At 43.9% G+C, this 18011-nt stretch overlaps 1 protein-coding gene across 1 annotated transcript in view; it reads left to right on the plus strand.

Moving 5' to 3' along the window:
- The first annotated feature begins 1523 nt into the window (after positions 1-1523).
- Positions 1524-18011, plus strand: part of NPSR1 (neuropeptide S receptor 1) — a 66014-nt gene continuing 49526 nt past the window's right edge. Inside the window, exons 1-2 of the mRNA XM_086614783.1 lie at positions 1524-1670; positions 15595-15727. Coding sequence (XP_086470909.1) covers positions 1524-1670; positions 15595-15727 — 280 coding nt within the window. The remainder of the gene's footprint in view (positions 1671-15594; positions 15728-18011) is intronic.

Genomic DNA, 18011 nt, shown 5'->3' on the forward strand with positions numbered 1-18011 from the left:
TAAATAAAAGAAAGCAAGGTAAGAAGAAGGAAGAGCGAAAAAATCTGGTAGGATGCTGTCAACAAGTTCGGATGCTACCTAAATATTTTGTAGCAGAGGGTTAGAGTCAACTTGTATAATCAGTCAGAAAAAAAATTCAAAAAGATTTCCTCCTCTCTTTTGGATGAGCATTTTCCCAATGGTTTTCAGCAAAACGTAGTGGTTCTGGGACATTTCTTTTTATCTGATCACATTCCAACCTGTGCATCGTTCGCTGCTGTTCAATATTGATCACTGGTGCAAATGGATCAGTGCTGATCCTTTCTCATCATGACTGATACTAATAATCTGTATGGGCCTGGACAGATTCCCTCCTTTGAATGACTCCAGCATCTCTTGGAGTGGTCTGGATATTGCTCAGGCACTCAGAGGTTTCTCCAGTCCCTAGAACAACCTGGTCCAAAGCCCCAGATCCAGACACGTCCCAACTTGGGAGGGTTCAGAGTCAAAACCTAGACCTGAATTTCACTACCTGTGCCCCTGTTCCCTTCTATTACTGACCCTGGGAGCTGGAGGGCCCTGCAGCGACCCCTTTCTTTTACAAGTTCTGCATTTACAAGTGATTTTGCACTCCGGTCAGGGAAGAGGTTTCTAACTTCATCTGCCGTCTTGGTGCCAACGCAGGGTAACACCACTGGAGAGGCAGAAAAACACCCAAATCGATGGGTAAGTGAGCTTGGTGCCCAGAAAATCAGTAAGAAGAAAGGTAATGGATTACCTTGTTCTGAAGAGTCCTTGAGCCTCTAAGTGACACCAGCAGTCTCTAGGAGCTGTTCCTTTCCAGGCAGCCTCTCCGTAGGGTGACGAAAGCACTACCTGTCGGGCTGGAGCTCTTTGCAAAGGCGAGTGCGAAGACCTATTTCTGATATTTATTTCTTGGTAAAGACAAGTTCAGAAGTCAGAAAGACACTGACAGGGAAGCTATGATAGCTTAAGCCTGAAAACTTCATAGGTTTTGCTAATACAGGAGAGCCTGTGGGTGCTTGTGGATGGCCGTACCGTAACTCTGCAGGTAATTGCAACCAAAGCGAGCCGAGCTAGGGCGAGTAGGCGAAGCTGCTGGGGGGAATAACCAGGCTCCTGAGCTTAATGTAGGGAGGATTTCCGTGCTTTTACAGGTGTGCTTGACTCTTGGGCCAGCAACTCGGGCTGCAAGACTATCCAGAGTCAGCAAGACACATGGCTGGATCCGCGCGTGCCAACTTTCTCACCAGCTACTGGTCCTGCTGCTGGGAAGAGCAAGTGGACTGCTGTCGTCAGAATTGTGCCGAAGGAAAGCTCAAAAGGGACGATGTCAGCTTGGATTTTTTTTTCTTTTTTTCTTTTTTTCTCTTATCATTCAGCTGCACTGAAGCCCGACACCTCTGGTAGCCAGTGGTGGAGCAGCGAGAAGCTGGTTTTGTTGCTGCGCTGTTACAGGAGAGGGCTGGCTGCGTTAACTCGGACAAAAACAGGCACCGAGACAAGTCGGACAGAAGCCAGGGATGGAGACCGGCTCCACGGAAGCCAGCAGCAGCTCCCAGGGAGGCACCGGCTGGCTGGACCTGACCCTGGTCACCTGCACTGAAACGGTGACTTTCACCGAAGTGGTGGCAGAAGAGGAGTGGGGATCCTTTTACTATTCTTTTAAGGTATTCTTTTAAGGCGTGCGTTATTTTTCTCACATGCTTGCAGCTTCGGTACGTTTTCAGCACCTCTGTGGGGAGGCAACCAGGATTATTGAACTTTTTTTGCCCAGATGTTTGTGGGTTTTTTTTTTCCTCTGCGAGGAGAGCAGACGGCACGTGTGGGGCATTTACTGAAAAACAAAATAGTTGTAGGAGTTGGAGTTGAGACTTTTGGGTCTTAACCAATTGCATCCCCTTCCAAGAGGGGATGGTACTCTTTTGCTATAGAGGCATTGTAATCACACACACATCTTTAATGAAAAGCTTGTGCTAGTTTAACACATCTTTTATGTAATTTCTAAGAACCATCATCTTGACATAAGGGATTTCAATTTTCCAGCTGCAATAAACATCGTGCACAAGTGAGAGGGATTTTTTTTTTTTTTTTTTTTTTAAATCATGAGGGACAGGTTCTAATTAGTCGGTTTGTTTGTTTGTTTTTAACTTGAACGGAGCACATAGTGTCTCTTGAAGGCTGCTATTAAGAATGCAACAGATGAATCATTCAGCAGTGAATGCTGTTGAATGACATGGGAAGTGTATTCATTCATCTCCCCAAACAAACGTCACCCTTTGCAATACGTGAATGCAGGAAAAAGATGAAAGAGGTACTGAAATTCATCTTTCCTTCACATTTCTGTGCCTGTTGTGATTGATTAATTTCATGCTGCATGCCAAGTGTCACTTTACTGTCGTGGCACATTGTTAAAGTTAAGTTCAAGGTATTAAAAAGTCCGATAAGGAGTGCCCTGCCATTCCTTCTGGAGCTCAGGACCAGAGAAATCACTTTCAGCTAGAAAGATATAGGTATTTACATCATTTGACAATGTGTTGGGTACCAGGGGATACATTCAGAAGCAATTTTGATTTCTGTGAGATTGTTAGCACCGTGATACAATGCCAGTGGAATTGGTGGGATTGCAACAGGTTTTCACTGCTGTGAAGGAAAAAGCTGATCTGTAGTTCTACTATTAATTAATGAGGGTCTCTCTTAACATGTTGCTGATACATTCTTGTTCTTGATGAGACAGCACTTTCTTACCTGGGATTTCAAGGATGAAAATCTTTTTTTTCGCCCATCTTTTTTTTTTCTTTCCATGTTAGACTTCTAAAATGCTCTTGAAAAGAATGCAGAAGTGACAAGCAAAATATTTTTAACAACTTTATCTCCTTTCTTCTCTCTGCACTTAGGGCTGTAAATCTGAACAATGTCAGGGGAGCAGTATTTTGTACTGGTAAAAGTGACGATTAATTCCATGATTAGAAAGTCCTCAGGCAGAAAAATGCTCCTTAATAGGGGAGATTGAGTAAATGACAATAATTAGGTAACCATGGATAGTCATGCGTGCTCATCCATTGCTAAAGGAACCTTGATTCTGTGAGCTGAGAGCTTCTCATTAGACTTGCACTCCTCTGTCAGATGCCTCGCTCCGGCATATGTAGTGTGAACTTTGCAAGGAGGTTCACTGATTTCACATCAATTACTAGCTCTTGATAGGCATGGAAATATTTTGACTCTGGAGGTACGTCACAGCTGATGCTGCTGCAGGAAAGGAGGGATAAAGCACCCGCTCTGATGACGATGGTGCAGGGAAGACAGGGCTCCCTGCCAGGAATTTCAGCTCTCTGTAAAAGCTCATGTGAAGAAGGTGCTGCTGGTACCTGCTGACTTGGTTGGCTCTCCTCCACCAGTGCTGCCCACGTCGTGGCCATGTCCTTGCCCCTTCCTCTTCACAAGGGTCTGGCTAAGCAGCTAAAGCAGTAAAAGGTTCAGCTTGGAACAGGTTGAACGGATTAAAAACCAGAGCTCAGTGCTTAAAATGTAGCTGCAAACAGGCTTTTGGCCTTTTATTGGGATTTTCAAACACACGGTAGCCCATGGCTGAGAGTAGAGGCAGGTGGGATGAGCAGCCACCGCAGAGGCTGACTCCAGAGCCCGTGTGCCGGGAGGCAGAAGCCCAACACAGGGCACACAAGATGTTTCTGCCCGGGAAATGCAGGTGTAACCTCTCTTACCAAAGCAGTCATAGGGAAACACGACCTGAGCTGATAAATGGAGACAAGGGAGGGACACTCACCTGGAGCAGTTCCTGTGTTAGTGACGTTTTAACCATTTTACCCAAGGACAGCTACGTAGGGTATCTCACGCACTGCTCGAGCCACAGGAGCATGTGCTGGTTTCTTTTTTTCCTCCCATGCTCCAAAAGGACAGCCTGTGCTCTCCTAAGGTAGTGTCTGTGCTATAGCGTGGTGGCAATGTGACAGAAGTGAAACAACGCGCCTTAGAGCATTTTGGTGCCAAAAAGCCCTGTTATGGGATGAGCTGTGACTGCTTCCCCTTTCAGAAGCATTTGAGTTTCTGCCTATTCCTCTTCAGAGCTTAACAAGTAAATCCTGCTGCCACTTCAGATTAGAAAGCATTTTGCCAGTTCAATTAGATATTTTTTCTTTTTGTGTTCCCCCCGACCCCTGCTGAGAAATAGAGCATTTCATCCACTCAGAGGAATGCACATTTCCCTTCTGGTAGTCACTACTGCAGCTCCTTGGCCAGCTGCTCACCAAGGCTTTGCCAATAAAGTCTACTTTGGGGCAATGTCCATGTATCAGCTAATTAGGCTGGCTCTTGGGGCACAGAGTCGCAGCCTTTTGGGGCAGGATTGGGTGCACCCACGCACCACGTGTAAGATGAGCTGGTGCATCTCACAGCAAAGGAACTGGCTCGTCCCCACCGATGTTCAGATCTTGCTGCTGTGTTATAGAATCATAGAATGGTTTTGGTTGGAAGGGACCTCAAAGATCATCTAGTTCCAACCCCCCTGCCATGGGCAGGGACATCCTCCACTACACCAGGTTGCTCAAAGCCTCATCCGAACTGGCCTTGAACATTTCCAGGGATGGGGCAGCCACAACTTCTCTGGGCAACCTGGTCCAGTGCCTCACCACCCTCCATGTCAAAAATTTCTTCCTTACCTCTAATCAAAATCTCTCCTCTTTCAGTTTAAATCCATTGCCCCTTGTCTTATCACCATATACCCTTGTAAAAAGCCCCTCTCCAGCTTTCTTGTAGCCCCTTCAGGTACTGGAAGGCTGTTAGAAGGTCTCCCCAGAGCCTTCTCTTCTCCAGACTGAACAGCCTCAACTCTCTCAGCCTGTCTTCATAGGAGAAGTGCTCCAAAGTTACGGCAAATGGTCACTGAAAGCCCAGACCATATTTCTTCCTGGGTACCTTTACACGATACACCCAGATCGCTTGCTGGCTTAAACCACAGGCATCAGAAGTCCTGTTGGCTGTGTCAGCACCAAATTCAGAACAGATGTGCAAATTGGTATTAATTACAGCTCCAACCTCCCAGGCCAAAGGAGAGTTCATTACAATCCTTTACAATCTCCCCGGCCTGCATTTAATCTTCCTGTAAAAGGGCTCTAAGCGAGTGCCAACTGCCCTCTGCCAAATACAATCATCTGAAAAGAACTGAGATTGTCTGAAGAGCTGTGGCCTTCCTCCACTTTAGGACCTCCTCAGTTCTGTGTACCTGACTAGGTGCAAGACAGAAATCTGCCTGGAGAGCCTGGGGCAAAGCTGACATCTCAGAATAGTGTCCCCCCAGTTGTCCACAGGGCTGGGAGTCTTCATCAAGGCTGGAGGAAGCACTTCCCCTTGCCAGACCTCCAACAATGCTGAAGCTTATCTGAGTGTAAGAGCATGTGCTTGTTCTCAGAGAGGATTCAGTAGGGCCCATCTCTTTTATAAGAGATCTGATGAGAAACGAGATACCCGACTTTTATGCAATAGAGTAAAGGCTGGAGTACTCAAAAAGAAAAAAAGTCCCATCTGCTGTTATTTTCTTGATGTGACTGTGTTCCTGCCATCACCTCCTGTCTCCCAGGAGAGTGGGCTGACTTCCATCATCTAGTACATTTTCTTATCTTGGTTTCTGATGTGTAGAGTTGAGCCCTCGCCCATGCAGCAGGACACAATGTTTTGTTTTTTCCACCCAAGGTTATTTGGGAACCCTGATCTCCTCCCTGCCAGGTGGGAACCTCAGCCACTGGTACACCTATTGACATCCTCCTCCTCTTGCTCCATCAGACCTGGTCCCTGTGCCGTGCAGTGCCACCACAGCAGTGACGGCGAAGTGTTAGAACTCTCAGAAGAAACAATGTGCATATCTACTCCACCACAAATTATTTTACATGTATTATCTAAACTCCCTACTTGTTTCAGGAAGGACTGTTTGACTCTCTGTCTGTGATTGTCATAGAATGATAGAGTGGTTTGGGTTGGAAGGGACCTCAAAGACCATCTAGTTCCAACCCCCCTGCCGTGGGCAGGGACACCCTCCACTACACCAGGTTGCTCAAAGCCTCATCCAACCTGGCCTTGAACACTTCCAGGGATGGGGCATCTACAACTTCTCTGGGTAACCTGTTCCAGTGACTCACCACCCTCAGAGTGAAAAATTTCTTCCTTAGCTCAAGCCCTTACCATCTCCAGAAAAAAGCTGAGGAGACCAATGTGCAGAGAGAAGTTTTGCATAGACTTCATTTGTAGGACTGTCAGGTAACAAGGGTTTGGCTCCAGGTGTCCTCAGAGACTGTTTAGAAGTCAGAATCTGTTGTCATTATCGTTTCATCCAACTGCAGGAGTCTCCTTATCTCTTGGAAACCATTCACCTATGTTATTGCTTATTCTGATTTTTCAAGAAACCTCGCAAAGCATCCCTTCATTGAATACATCATAGAAAAATAATAATGAGCGCTGTCAAATTTCTGTTTTAATCTCTGAAAATGAAATGATGCATTTTAGAAAAATAGGCATATCAAATAATTCATGAGTAACTTTGCAATCTTTCGGTGGGGGAAGAGGAGGAGAATTACGTCTACACAAATACAGAGTCAGGAACTCCTGAACGCAGCCTCTGCAATATGCTGTGATGACTGTTACTATTCCTGAGATGCTGCACTGAGAATGTAACAGCTGATCTCCCTGTGAAACAAATCTGCAGTGCTGTTGGCCAGGCTGGCTTCAAATGAGTAATTTAAATGCGACACAGAAGTGATCTGGCTTTACGACAGCCCAGCTCAGGCTAGCTCTGAGCCAGCTGATTCGGGTGGGTTTATACTAGGAGCCCTCATACTTCCAACTCCGTGGTCCACACAGCCACAGGGTTTGCATCTGTTTGCATAAATATGACTAGAAAGTATTAATTCCTCCAGGTTTTTGAGATGTTCTGATTGTACAGATTGGGCATACTTCATCTTTTTACCCGTTTTTGTGAATAAGAAAAAAAACAGCGTGTCAGAGTTTTTAATAAGGCTATCAAAATCATACAATTGCAGATGGACTACTGAGTGACCTAATAGTATCTCTTCAGGTTGAAAATATTCTAGGGAAAAATAGATAGGTACACCATAAAAAATGTATCTTTCCTGATGACTTTAAAATCAGGGATATCTGTTTGTCTACTTCTGTGGAAGTCTGCCAGGGTGCAATGGGCAAAAAAATCCTGCAATAACTCAACAGCACCGTCCCTGTTTATTACCCATCTTGTACCAAAGCACAGCAGAATGGCAAATATGAACTATCTGCTAGTAAAATTGAATTGTTACCACTTGTCATGGACTGAAAATATTCCCCTCTATCACAGTCACACCTCTGGAGGATTTTGGGGCAGGGTTGGGGGTGGTTTGTTTAGCTGTTGGCTGAGCTTGGAAAGATCACAGCGATTCACGTGCACTAAATGTTGCATCCTGAAAGGACCCTGCCTCACCCATGGTGGTGAAGTCATAGAATCACAGAATGGTTTGGGTTGGAAGGGATCTTAAAGATCATCAAGTTCCAACCACACCTGCTATGGGCAGGGACACCTTCCACTAGACCAGCTAAGAAATATGTTTCTAAAAAACAAGGGATTTCCTGAAAAAGTAGCTATAGTTTTGCTAGATTTCAAAAAGAAGTGAAAGTAATCTTAATGACATAATTAGCCCTTTCCATGAGAAGGTGTCCTGATTTAGGGAATAGGCTTCCTCAGCTTGTCAATTTCCCCAAGTCTAAAAGAGAGGAAATACTATATATTTTCCCTCTGTATAGCACCTTAACATTCACGGGCTGCGAGTGCAATGCCATATTGACACAAACTCATGCAAAACTGCTTCTCAAGTATCTGGTTGGGTAGATCCCAACCGTGCCCTTCTTCCAACCATAAGGAGACAGGAAGAAGTGGCTGTTGCCAGCACCTCCAACGTGTTGTGAAGGCCTCGTTTGGCAACACATCACCAGAATGACCTGTAGCCCTGTGCTGGGAGGGTAACATGGCCAGCCTGGGAGAAATCATCTCGGTAAAGCAGCCACTGTGCAGAAGCAGATAAGAAAACCAGCAGGCATGACCATTGCCATTGCAATGGGAATACAGCAGTCCCAGAGGCAAACCTGGGGCTGAACTACCGTTCATGCAGTTTGAATCAGGCTCTGTTCCAGGCCACACAATCAAAAAAAAAAAAAAAAAAAAAAAAATTCAAACTCCAAGAGGGCTTGTTGCCTGCCCAAATGTGTTTCTCTCAAATTCAATTACAGTGGAAACACTTTCAAAGATCAAATATAAAACTTAGCTTAGAACTTCCTCTTTTCTCAGTCTTTCTTAGCTTCATACGAGTTTTCCCAGAGCTTTTCAGTGTCAATCAAACCACTTTCCCAAAATTTTTGGGAACATCTTGCGTGAACGCCATAGAGCAACATCTTCTCAGTTTTGCCTTGCTGGATGGAGAAGATACTTTCAAAACACACTTGTGTTACAGGGATGGCCAGTACAATTTCTGCTGCTTGTGACAACTAGGGCATAAGATTTCAGTGACCTTCCCAGTTGTTCATTTGTTTCTATGAGATGAATCAAGCAATCGAATCAACAGTGATCCAACCAATTTTGCAGCATTTCTTGAGCGTTAGGAGGTGGCTTGAAGTAATCATCTGAACTTTCATATTCAGGTGACTAATGTTGGAAGCTTACTTCTAGCCTAAGTATTCCCTCCACTGTTCCTCTCTTTGTAAGATATTTGGTGCCCCTTACTTCGTTCCCTCTTGACAATCAGAACTGCTATCTGCAACAAAGGATGTGTAACGTACCTACAGCTTATCTTCAAGCAGATTTCTGTTAGTGTCTTTTTTCACAACTCAACTTGTGTGCAAATTTTCAATTCAAGAGGAAATACCGATGTCTCCAGTTGGCACTTTAACCAAGTTTGTTCTTTTTTTTAACGTATTAAAGAACCTTTATTTTGTAGCTGGTAAAAATAAGAATAGTCATGATCCCTTCAGTGACATCACACTTTACTTCTGACAGCTCATTGTTTAAGCTGGTCACAGTCTGGCAGAAATTCTTCATCTCAGGCCTCCACTTAGGCATAAGACAAATGCCATCTTATACTTTTAAAGCCTTTTTTCCTGCGACTAATATGTTTGTGTCATTTCCATGCCAGTAGGCTTTACACCCACACTCTTGACTTGCAGTGTGAATTTTAATTTATGTAAAGATTTTCACAAAGATCCAAGTTGTTCATGTTGCTGTAATGCAATAAATAATACACAACTTGTACAAAGCACTCATCTGATTACATCTTTGTAAGTACCTTTTAGTTTTAAGTACTTTCCTTAAGAAAATAGATCTTATGCTTACTTGTATGTGCATAATAATTCAGGACTTTTGGAGGCCACCTGCGCCAACCACTTGAAAGCAAATTCAAACTATGCCAGATTCGTCAGGGCAGTGTCCACTCAGGTGTTCATATCTCCAGGGATGGAGATCCCACAGCCTCTCTGGACTCACATCCCAGTGTCTGACCACCCTCAAGATGAAATTTTTTTCCTCATATCTAATCAAAACAAGTGTAAGTGTTACGACTCTTACTTGTGGCCTCTTGTCCTTTCCTTGTGCACTCCTGCAAAGAACCTGGCTCCATCTTCTCAGCACCCTCTCGTTAGATAATTGTAGACAGCAGTTAGACCCCACAAGACTCCTCTAGGGTTTCTGCTGTGGAGCAATCTGGCAGTATGAGACAGAAGGGTTTTTATTTACTTTTGCTTTGTTTATTTATTTTTAAAAACTTTACAAGTTATGTCAGAGGTTGTGCCAGTACTGTTAAGACTCCTTAAGATGCCGATGAGTGCTTGTCTTTGATTTCTTTCAGTGTTGCAGTCCAAAGTACAATTTGCCTTAGAGGTAAACCAACTATTAATCCCTGACTGGAATCAGACAATTTGCATGGCACCTGTCTGCCTTCGGAAAACTGATCTTCCTGGTTTGGGACTTTTTTGGTTGATTGAGTTGGGTGGTTTGTGGGGTTTTTTTATGGTGCTTTGTTTTTTTTCCCCCAATCCTAAATGGGAGTTGTTAAAATAGCAAATCTGTCCTGAACATTTTCAGTACTGAAAGTTGAAGACTCCAGATCTTCTACAAAAGGGTCAAAAAAATGCAAATCTAGACTCCTCCATTTTCTCGCATGACCTGCAATTAAAGTGATTATTCCAGAGGGTGAGAAAATATTTTTCTCTTTTTTTCCCCTCCTTTAAGGAAGTGTAATGTAATCTACTAGTGGTGAACCTGACTGTGAGCATGACAGTTTCTCAATTTAGCTAAGAGATTTATGTGTTCTTGTTACGTCTTAAGAAGAACATCCTTACAAAATTGCTTGGTTTGTGCCGTGATTACATCCCTCTTAAAATCTCAATTGCTGCAATGGGCTACGCTAGAACCAATTTTTTAAAATATAACAAAGGCAAGCAGAAAGATCATTTGCATATTCCCAGAATTTAATCAACAGACAAGAAGAAGCTGTTCAGAGACTTAAGCCACTATGGACCTGTGGTATGAGGGATGAGTGCCTCTTCTTCAGCCAGGCGATCAAGGACGTGGAGAAGGAGGGCACCAGGTCAGCAAGGACATGTATTCACTATAGACATCCACACATTAAGAGGCCAGCCAGTCACATCAGGAACAGAGTATCTTTCCCTCTCTCCTGTTTATCTGCTCATTTCTTACCTGGCAACCTATTTTTTCTGGGCTATTTCCCAACCAGCCTCAGCAGTTAGAACAAAACTGTTTCATGTTGGGTTCCTGTTCAAGTACAAATGTGCTTTGTCTGCTGATAGTTGAACATCTCCTATTAGGTAACTGTTCTGGTATCAGGCAAAGGCTTCTGCACCTCAAGACATAAGAAAGAGCAAGTCTATTGGGATGGGCTGTCAGGTATATCCCCGTTCCATAGCCACAGCTGGTGCCCTCCAACAAAGGGGATACAAATCCTGAGAAGCGAGTGAGCGAGGAAGTTGGTTGGGGGCAACTGGAAGGAGGGATGGCATCGTGGCACCAAAATGTCTCTCAATGTCTCTGAAAGGTTTTAACTAATGGTCTTGATTAAAGCTGCTGGCAGGGATGATCTTTGTCTCAAATATAAATCAGAATATTCCTCTTGCTAGACTTCGGCAGCCTATGGATTCAGAAACTTTGTCAGAGAGACAAAATAACAAGCCTCTTCTACAAGCAGAGGAAAATGCACACAGTCTTCAGACAGGTTCTCTGGCTTACATTTCACCCATGAAGAGGCTTGCTTCATTGACTTAAGCTGGTTTTAATCTGAAAGCAAATTAGCAAAACATGAATATGTGCTCCAGATGTCAAGCACTTCCATGCTCCAAACGCAACAGTCTTAAGGAATAGCAGCACATGCGATGGCTGCAGTCAAGCCAAGGAAATCCTCTCAACTTTAATTTGTTCTGTGACCTTAATTAAGTCACCAGCATTTTTAATTTTTCTAATCTTAAAGAACTGATGTATGACACTGGTCTCTCTCATGGCATTCCTGTCGTAATGTAGTTAGCAATGCCTGCTGCAAAAGCAGCCCTTGCCTAAAGCTTCTGCACAAGGGTTTGGGAGATGTTATTGTCTGTCTTTTTAACCAGAATGCCTCTAATGTCTGTGCAACATGTTATTAAACAATATTTTTTGTAAATCACCTTGCTGAGGATCATTACAAAAAGCTTTTTGCTTGATGAACAAACAAGACATGAAATGAAACACCTCTATGTCTAAGCAACCTTAAGGTGATGATTAAAACAAAATTACAGAAAATGTATCTGCAGTGAAGTTCCAGGATCAATCAGCTCTCTCTCTAATCTAATAGCTATCTTTAAGACCTTCACAGATGGAGGTTTCACTGACTTAATCAATCTGTCTACATACATGGTATATTTTTAAGTCAATTTTTAAAAATTATCAACTTGAATTCTGCGCTGCAGTTTTGGTTCACTGATTTTTGGCCAGTCTGCAGCAGATCTGAAGAAGAGATTATTCCTTTCCTTTTTTAAGTCAGTCTTTTTGTCTCCTCAAGGCTGTGTTCATATTTTCTGGCAGTCTGCTTTTTGCTAGATTAAGCAACTGAATTCATTCAGTCTTTTTGCCAGGCTGTATCCTCTAGACCGCTGTCAACTCATTGCTCTGCGTCTCTCTTGAAGCACGGCGCCCAGGAGTGGGCACAGTACAGCATCTGGGTACGGTGGCAGGATGAGAGCAGAGGCGCACGAGACCGGTGTCGATCCCATGACGGTGGTTGTTGCTCTCGTGGTAGGGTGACAGTATCAAATCGTGCTCCACTTGTGGGGCACTTCACGTGCTTCTCGTGGGGGGGGTGTTTTGAAGGGTCGCCCAACCCAATGTGATTGCACCCACTGCACTTTCCTTTGTTGAATAGCATCCTGTTTTGTGTCAGTTTTTTTTTTTCCAGTGCTTGTTTCCAATTCATCAAGATCATTTTCAATTCTAATCCCAGCCTCCGTGAAGGCCTTTATCACGGTGCACATCCCATTAACAACCACAGAAGTTTTCATTCTGCAAGCTAACACAGACTGAGAGAGGCTGCAGTGATTTAAGTTGCCTATTATTCTAGCTCCTTAATCCCCAAGAACGAGACCTTTCTCTCTTCTCTCTGAATGGCAGCTACCGCAAATAGACTAATAGGACCTTTTCCTTTATTCCTTTGTCTATGGCCTTTCAAACTTACCTCTTCTGTATTCAGCTTTTGCACCTTTTAGGTTATCTTTGTAGTCTGGTTTAATTGTATATTGCCGTAGAGGCTCAGCCTAAAATTGCTTAACTGTTAAGCACTGCTTTTTAACTTGGCAGGAGAGGATTTAAACTGACCATACGTGAAGTGCCCCTATGGTGGGGAAACACCCCTCTAACACAGTCTCTGTTGCTCCATAGCTATTTCTTCTGTGGGAATCATAAGAAGGTTTGAGTGTCAGATCCTTTTTCTGTTCATAACCATATCAGTATAACATAGGAATACAGAATTTCTTTCAAGAAAATGCTCTTCTGATTTTATACTAGAGAAAACGGGAACAAGTCTTGCCCCTCAGTTTTCTTCATGTGTGAAAGATCTTTCCTGAAATGGAAAAGACAAACCAAACCCTGAGGAAAACCGATTGATTTCAAGGACAAAAGTGATGTGAAATCTTACCTTCTTAAATTTTAATTACCTTCCAAAAAGATAATTCCCTCCAATTCCTGTACAAAGCCAAGCATCCCCATAAAAATAGTTCCACCGTGTCTCTGCCACACATTTTGAAGGGAATTTGATTCCAAGAAATTTGAGAGATTTGCAGACACCTAAAAAAGGTGGAGACTTTTCTGTCTAAAAGCTAAGCATCCAGCCCACATGAGTTGTCTTATCTAGGTCACACTATAATCAGTGGAGACAGGCCATCCCAAGGTAGGTGAGATGAATAGTGACTCTTCTCTGAGATACTGCTATTATCTAGGCTACACCAGGACAATTTAGAGCAGTTGTCTCTCTTTAGAGCTTTGAAGTTAGGTGAGATTACCCAAACGGTAGACCACTCTGGCAAAAAAGATCTTGCTGGGAAAAGTGAAACTATCTGAACACAGCCTTCGTTGTGTGCTTAAGCTAAGATCCGGGTTCAGGCATGCCTGTATAACAGGATAAAGTGGCTACCTACCTGGAGCAAAGCTGGGGCTGGTTCCCACAAGTGGGTCCCCAGTAGAGAAGGAACCGTGATTGGTTGCCAGGAGGGTGCTGAGAGTTGAGGAGGCACTAAAGCTTATGGTAGAGCAAGAAGGTCCTTGCCCTTGCTCCTTTCCTGCCATTTCACCTTCCCTCCCTGTGCTCACAGATGAGCCATTTTCCCTTTGTGGCTAGCAGGAGCCCTGGTTTCTTCTCACCCATGACCAAGTCATGGGTTAGTGGTTGCCAAATGATTTAATGAGTACTTTCCTCTCCTTCTGCTCCATCATCAATCAGCCCAGACAGGTAGGCACAGGTCTCACTGACAGCCTCCTTCCCTCCACCTGCTCAGGACAGTGCCTCGGGGTCACTTCTGCAGGGCCAGTAGCTGGGATCCCTCTTCAAGTGCAGCCCTTATATGTCTCCTCCATTCTCCACTAACTCCCACATTATGGGTTTGGTGTCAGGAACTGGAAGATCCCAAACAACTGTGCTGACGTAACCCAAAACTCATCCCAGTTGCTTGGATGTAAATCCAGGTGACCAATGCATCTGAAGCATTGGAAAGCCACACGAAGTCGGAGCTGGGGGGGTTAAGGCTCTTTGGTATTTCACTCATATGGACTGCCTCCTCCTGAAACCCCAAAGGCAGGAGTCTGCTCGGGAGCAGCAGGTTCTGGGAAAAGGGGTCCCTTATGGAGGCTGGGTTTACCTTTATAACTCCCAGTTCTGCTGAGCCATATATGTATTTTTTCTCTCTTCGACTCTGGTAATAATGTGTATATTATTGCTGCTGGATACATTAGGTTTTTTTTTTCTCCTGAGCTCCTGTGCTCTGTGCCCTTCAAACGTAATTTTTACTGGGAAAAATCCCCTCTCTTCTACTTGTCTTTGCAGAAGAGCAGCGGCAGAACCATCTTCCTCAATGCCACTAAGTACAGCTTTACACAGGACAGGTTTTTACAAGTGAGAATTTTGCAGAAATACAGAATATTTTCTCCAAGCTGACCCCACGCTCACCAGAGTTGGTGCGTCTCCGGCTCAGAGCTGGCTGGCTGCTATGGAGAAGACACAAACTTCCCACTCTCATGTGGCAGGGGCAAACCTACAGAGGTGACCACTGAAAAACATCTATCCTATATCTAGAGAGGGCCAAATGAGTTTTGGTGGGCCAAAAGGAGGGAGAAGATTGGACGCGCGTTCACAAAACAAGCAAATGCAGACACATAGCGCCCTTGTTCTTGCAGCCAGAGGATCCTGATGCTTTGAGAGTGCAAATAACTTCTTTTTCTTACTTTCTTTTCTTTGTAGACGCTACCACTAGGGGCCGTTTTGCCATCACGTATCACTCGTGACACAATTTTACTTTTCCTTACAGTGGCACACGCTTTCTTTTCAGTCTTGGTGCACATCTAGTTCATGGAATGAACTCCTGAATTTCGTAGGGCTCGTGGATGACCCAGACTCACTGGAGCTGGGAAGGAGAGAAGTATTTATTTCCCCCATTTCTCCAAAGGAGCCCATCTATCAACATTCCTTACAAAGCGAGGCAGCTGGTTATTTCACAGCTTGCTGGAGCAATGTGAGAAAACTGAGGGCTGCCTCTCATTTTTGCATTAAGCGCCAAACACAGACACTGCTGGTGGTTTTGTGAAGATAGAAATAATGCACAGCCACCGCAAATCAAGCTGGAACGAGCGTCGCCAGCAGTGATGCACGTGAAGTATTTTCTGAAAGAACAAGAATATCTTTTAGACTAAATAATTAGAAATCAATTGGCAAAACTCACATTTCACTCCTTTTTTCCTTCTCATTCGTCCAAGGATAACTGACTTAACCCTACTGATACGCATTTTTTTCCTTCTCTCCAATGCAGACAGAGCAGCTGGTGACTCTTTGGATTCTCTTTATTGTGACAATTGCTGGAAATGCCATCGTGCTCTTCTCTACCTGGAGGAGAAAGCGGAAATCTCGAATGACCTTCTTCGTTACACAATTGGCCATCACAGGTAATGGATGGGAGGGGAAAGGGCATCTGAACTGCACAGGAATCAGTACTAAAATGACAAAGAAGAAAATGCAAGCTCGGTCGTGAAGAATTCAGTTGCCACCTTCTGTCCAGCTGCAGCTTGCCATAAGACAGATGGATGGCTGCTTGTCTTTGGGCTCAGTCTGCCTCTGATCTAAAAAGACGTTGCTAGGTGTAGTAGTGCCTGAGTCAAATGCAGCAGCTGCAACTCACTCATTTCACTGAATCTCATATTCCAGTCTGAATTTCAGTCCACATTTCCCAGAAGTTATGTCCCCTGTCATGTCCATGACAGCTGTTGTCATGGAACTGTTTAAATTAAACTAGTTTAAGATGAACCTCTTCTGTTTTTCTACTAAAATCCTTTCTAAAGTACTTCATAACGGTTTGGCTCCATCAATTACGCACTTACATTGGCGGGTGAAAGTAACTTCATGTTGTCTGGTTTAACCAAATAAGGGAGATATAAAAATGTAAATGTAGAGAGGAATGAATTTGGTTGATTTTTTTGAATGGAAAAAAAAGATGCTGCTCCAAGAGCTTTGTAGTTTTTAAACAAAATGGAAAATGTACAGAAACCTAGTTAATAAAAATGTCAGTATCTCAGCAACTAGGAATGGAAACGAACATAAGCAGCACATTGTTTCCCTGTGGCCTTGAATGGACTGAATTTGTGGGGTTTTAAGTTTCTCAGGGGAAAATATGTGCTGTTTCTATAACAATGTCCTGCTACTAATCCCTGCTTACAAGACAGCTGTGTTGTATTGTTGGTGTTTATAGGATGTATTTATATGCTTTCTGTTGCTTTTTTTTTTTTTTTGTGAGATATCGTAGGAATTACCAGCACTTTTCCACTAAAGAGCTATTTGTGATTTCCCAGCAATATTGCATCCTCCTTTGATGTCTATTTTGTCTCTGCTTAAATCAGAAAAGCAAAGGGCTACACTCCTCAATTTTCAACACACGTTCTTTGCAAGTAAATGAACTCCTGCTCATGGTCTCAGCCATGTCTGCCCAGGAGCTTGTCCTGTTTGAAGAACTACTCTCAGTTGAAACAGTTAGACCAAGGTGTGCAAGGTGATGCAAAGGGACTGGCCTGTAACTACAGGTGATGTAAGAATTCTTGCAAGGTGAGAAGGTGAAGGTTTGCAGTGACTCCTCTTCCGAAGTGCTGACAGCTGGCTTTCCTATTTGCCTGTGAGTCAGCTGTAATTAATGGTTTCACTTCTTATCTCAGTTGTGACTTTCATGCCTCTTCCCTTGTGTGCCAGTGGTATTTTCCATCAGGTAAGACGTGTCGACACAGCTTCACAGCACAGTTTGGATGCCTCAATCACAGATCAAGCATTACAGTGTTCACAGGAGTTTCAAAAGAGCCAGTCTCTGCTCAAAGAGCTCCCAATCCCAAATGAATATACAGAAGATGGTAAAAGGTAGGCAACCAAGCAGTAGTATGGGCAAAGACCAGATGAGCAACTAAAGCCCCAGGTGGACACTGTCCATTTTCTATCTAAAGTCGCCAGTGAGCAGCATACTGGGGGAAACCATCTTAAAAAGGGCTTTGGAAGAGGGGAGGGTCGAAAATGACCCTGTGTGTCCATCTGGCACAGAGGGTACAAGGGCTGGGCTTGCTGCCAGAGCAAAGGCATAGGTAATGCATACACCAGCATGGTGATAAAAGATGGGTCCTAAGAGGAAGAGCTCAACTAAACAGCGAAGGGTCTTGGCCTAGGAAGAAAAAAAAGTATGGACTGCAGCAGAGAAAGAACCAGCATAAGGACATGGGTGTTTGGATCGAAAGGAACAAAGCAAGAAGCAGATAGAAGTGTCTGGACCAGGAGAGCTGAGGAGAAGACTGTTCCACACAAGGTCTACAAGGAAGAGGCTACTGCAGTTGCTGCTCTGGGTAAGGGCCTGGGTGGGAGTTTTGCCATTTTGGACCCATAGGAAAGGCTGACTTTTTGGATTAGAATGGTGGTGGATAGAGAGCTATTCACTAGGGGTTAAAATACCATCTACATGAAGGGGGGAAGGCATTGCAAGTACAGTTTTGAGGGAGCTGGAATAACCAGTGGCAAAGACAACAAGGCAGATATCCCATTAGACATGGGCTGCAGATAGTGCTACGCAGCTGACATTACAATATTGACTGAGGTCCACGTGTTCCACTTACTGATTATTCTGACCTCCCCTTCCCTAAAATTATCCCTGACTTTTAAAATCAGAGCTTCAAAGTGCCTAAGTTCAGCAGTCTGTTCCATTTC

Source organism: Tauraco erythrolophus, chromosome 7 (genome assembly GCF_009769465.1).
Source record: "Tauraco erythrolophus isolate bTauEry1 chromosome 7, bTauEry1.pri, whole genome shotgun sequence".
Lineage (NCBI taxonomy): Eukaryota > Metazoa > Chordata > Aves > Musophagiformes > Musophagidae > Tauraco > Tauraco erythrolophus.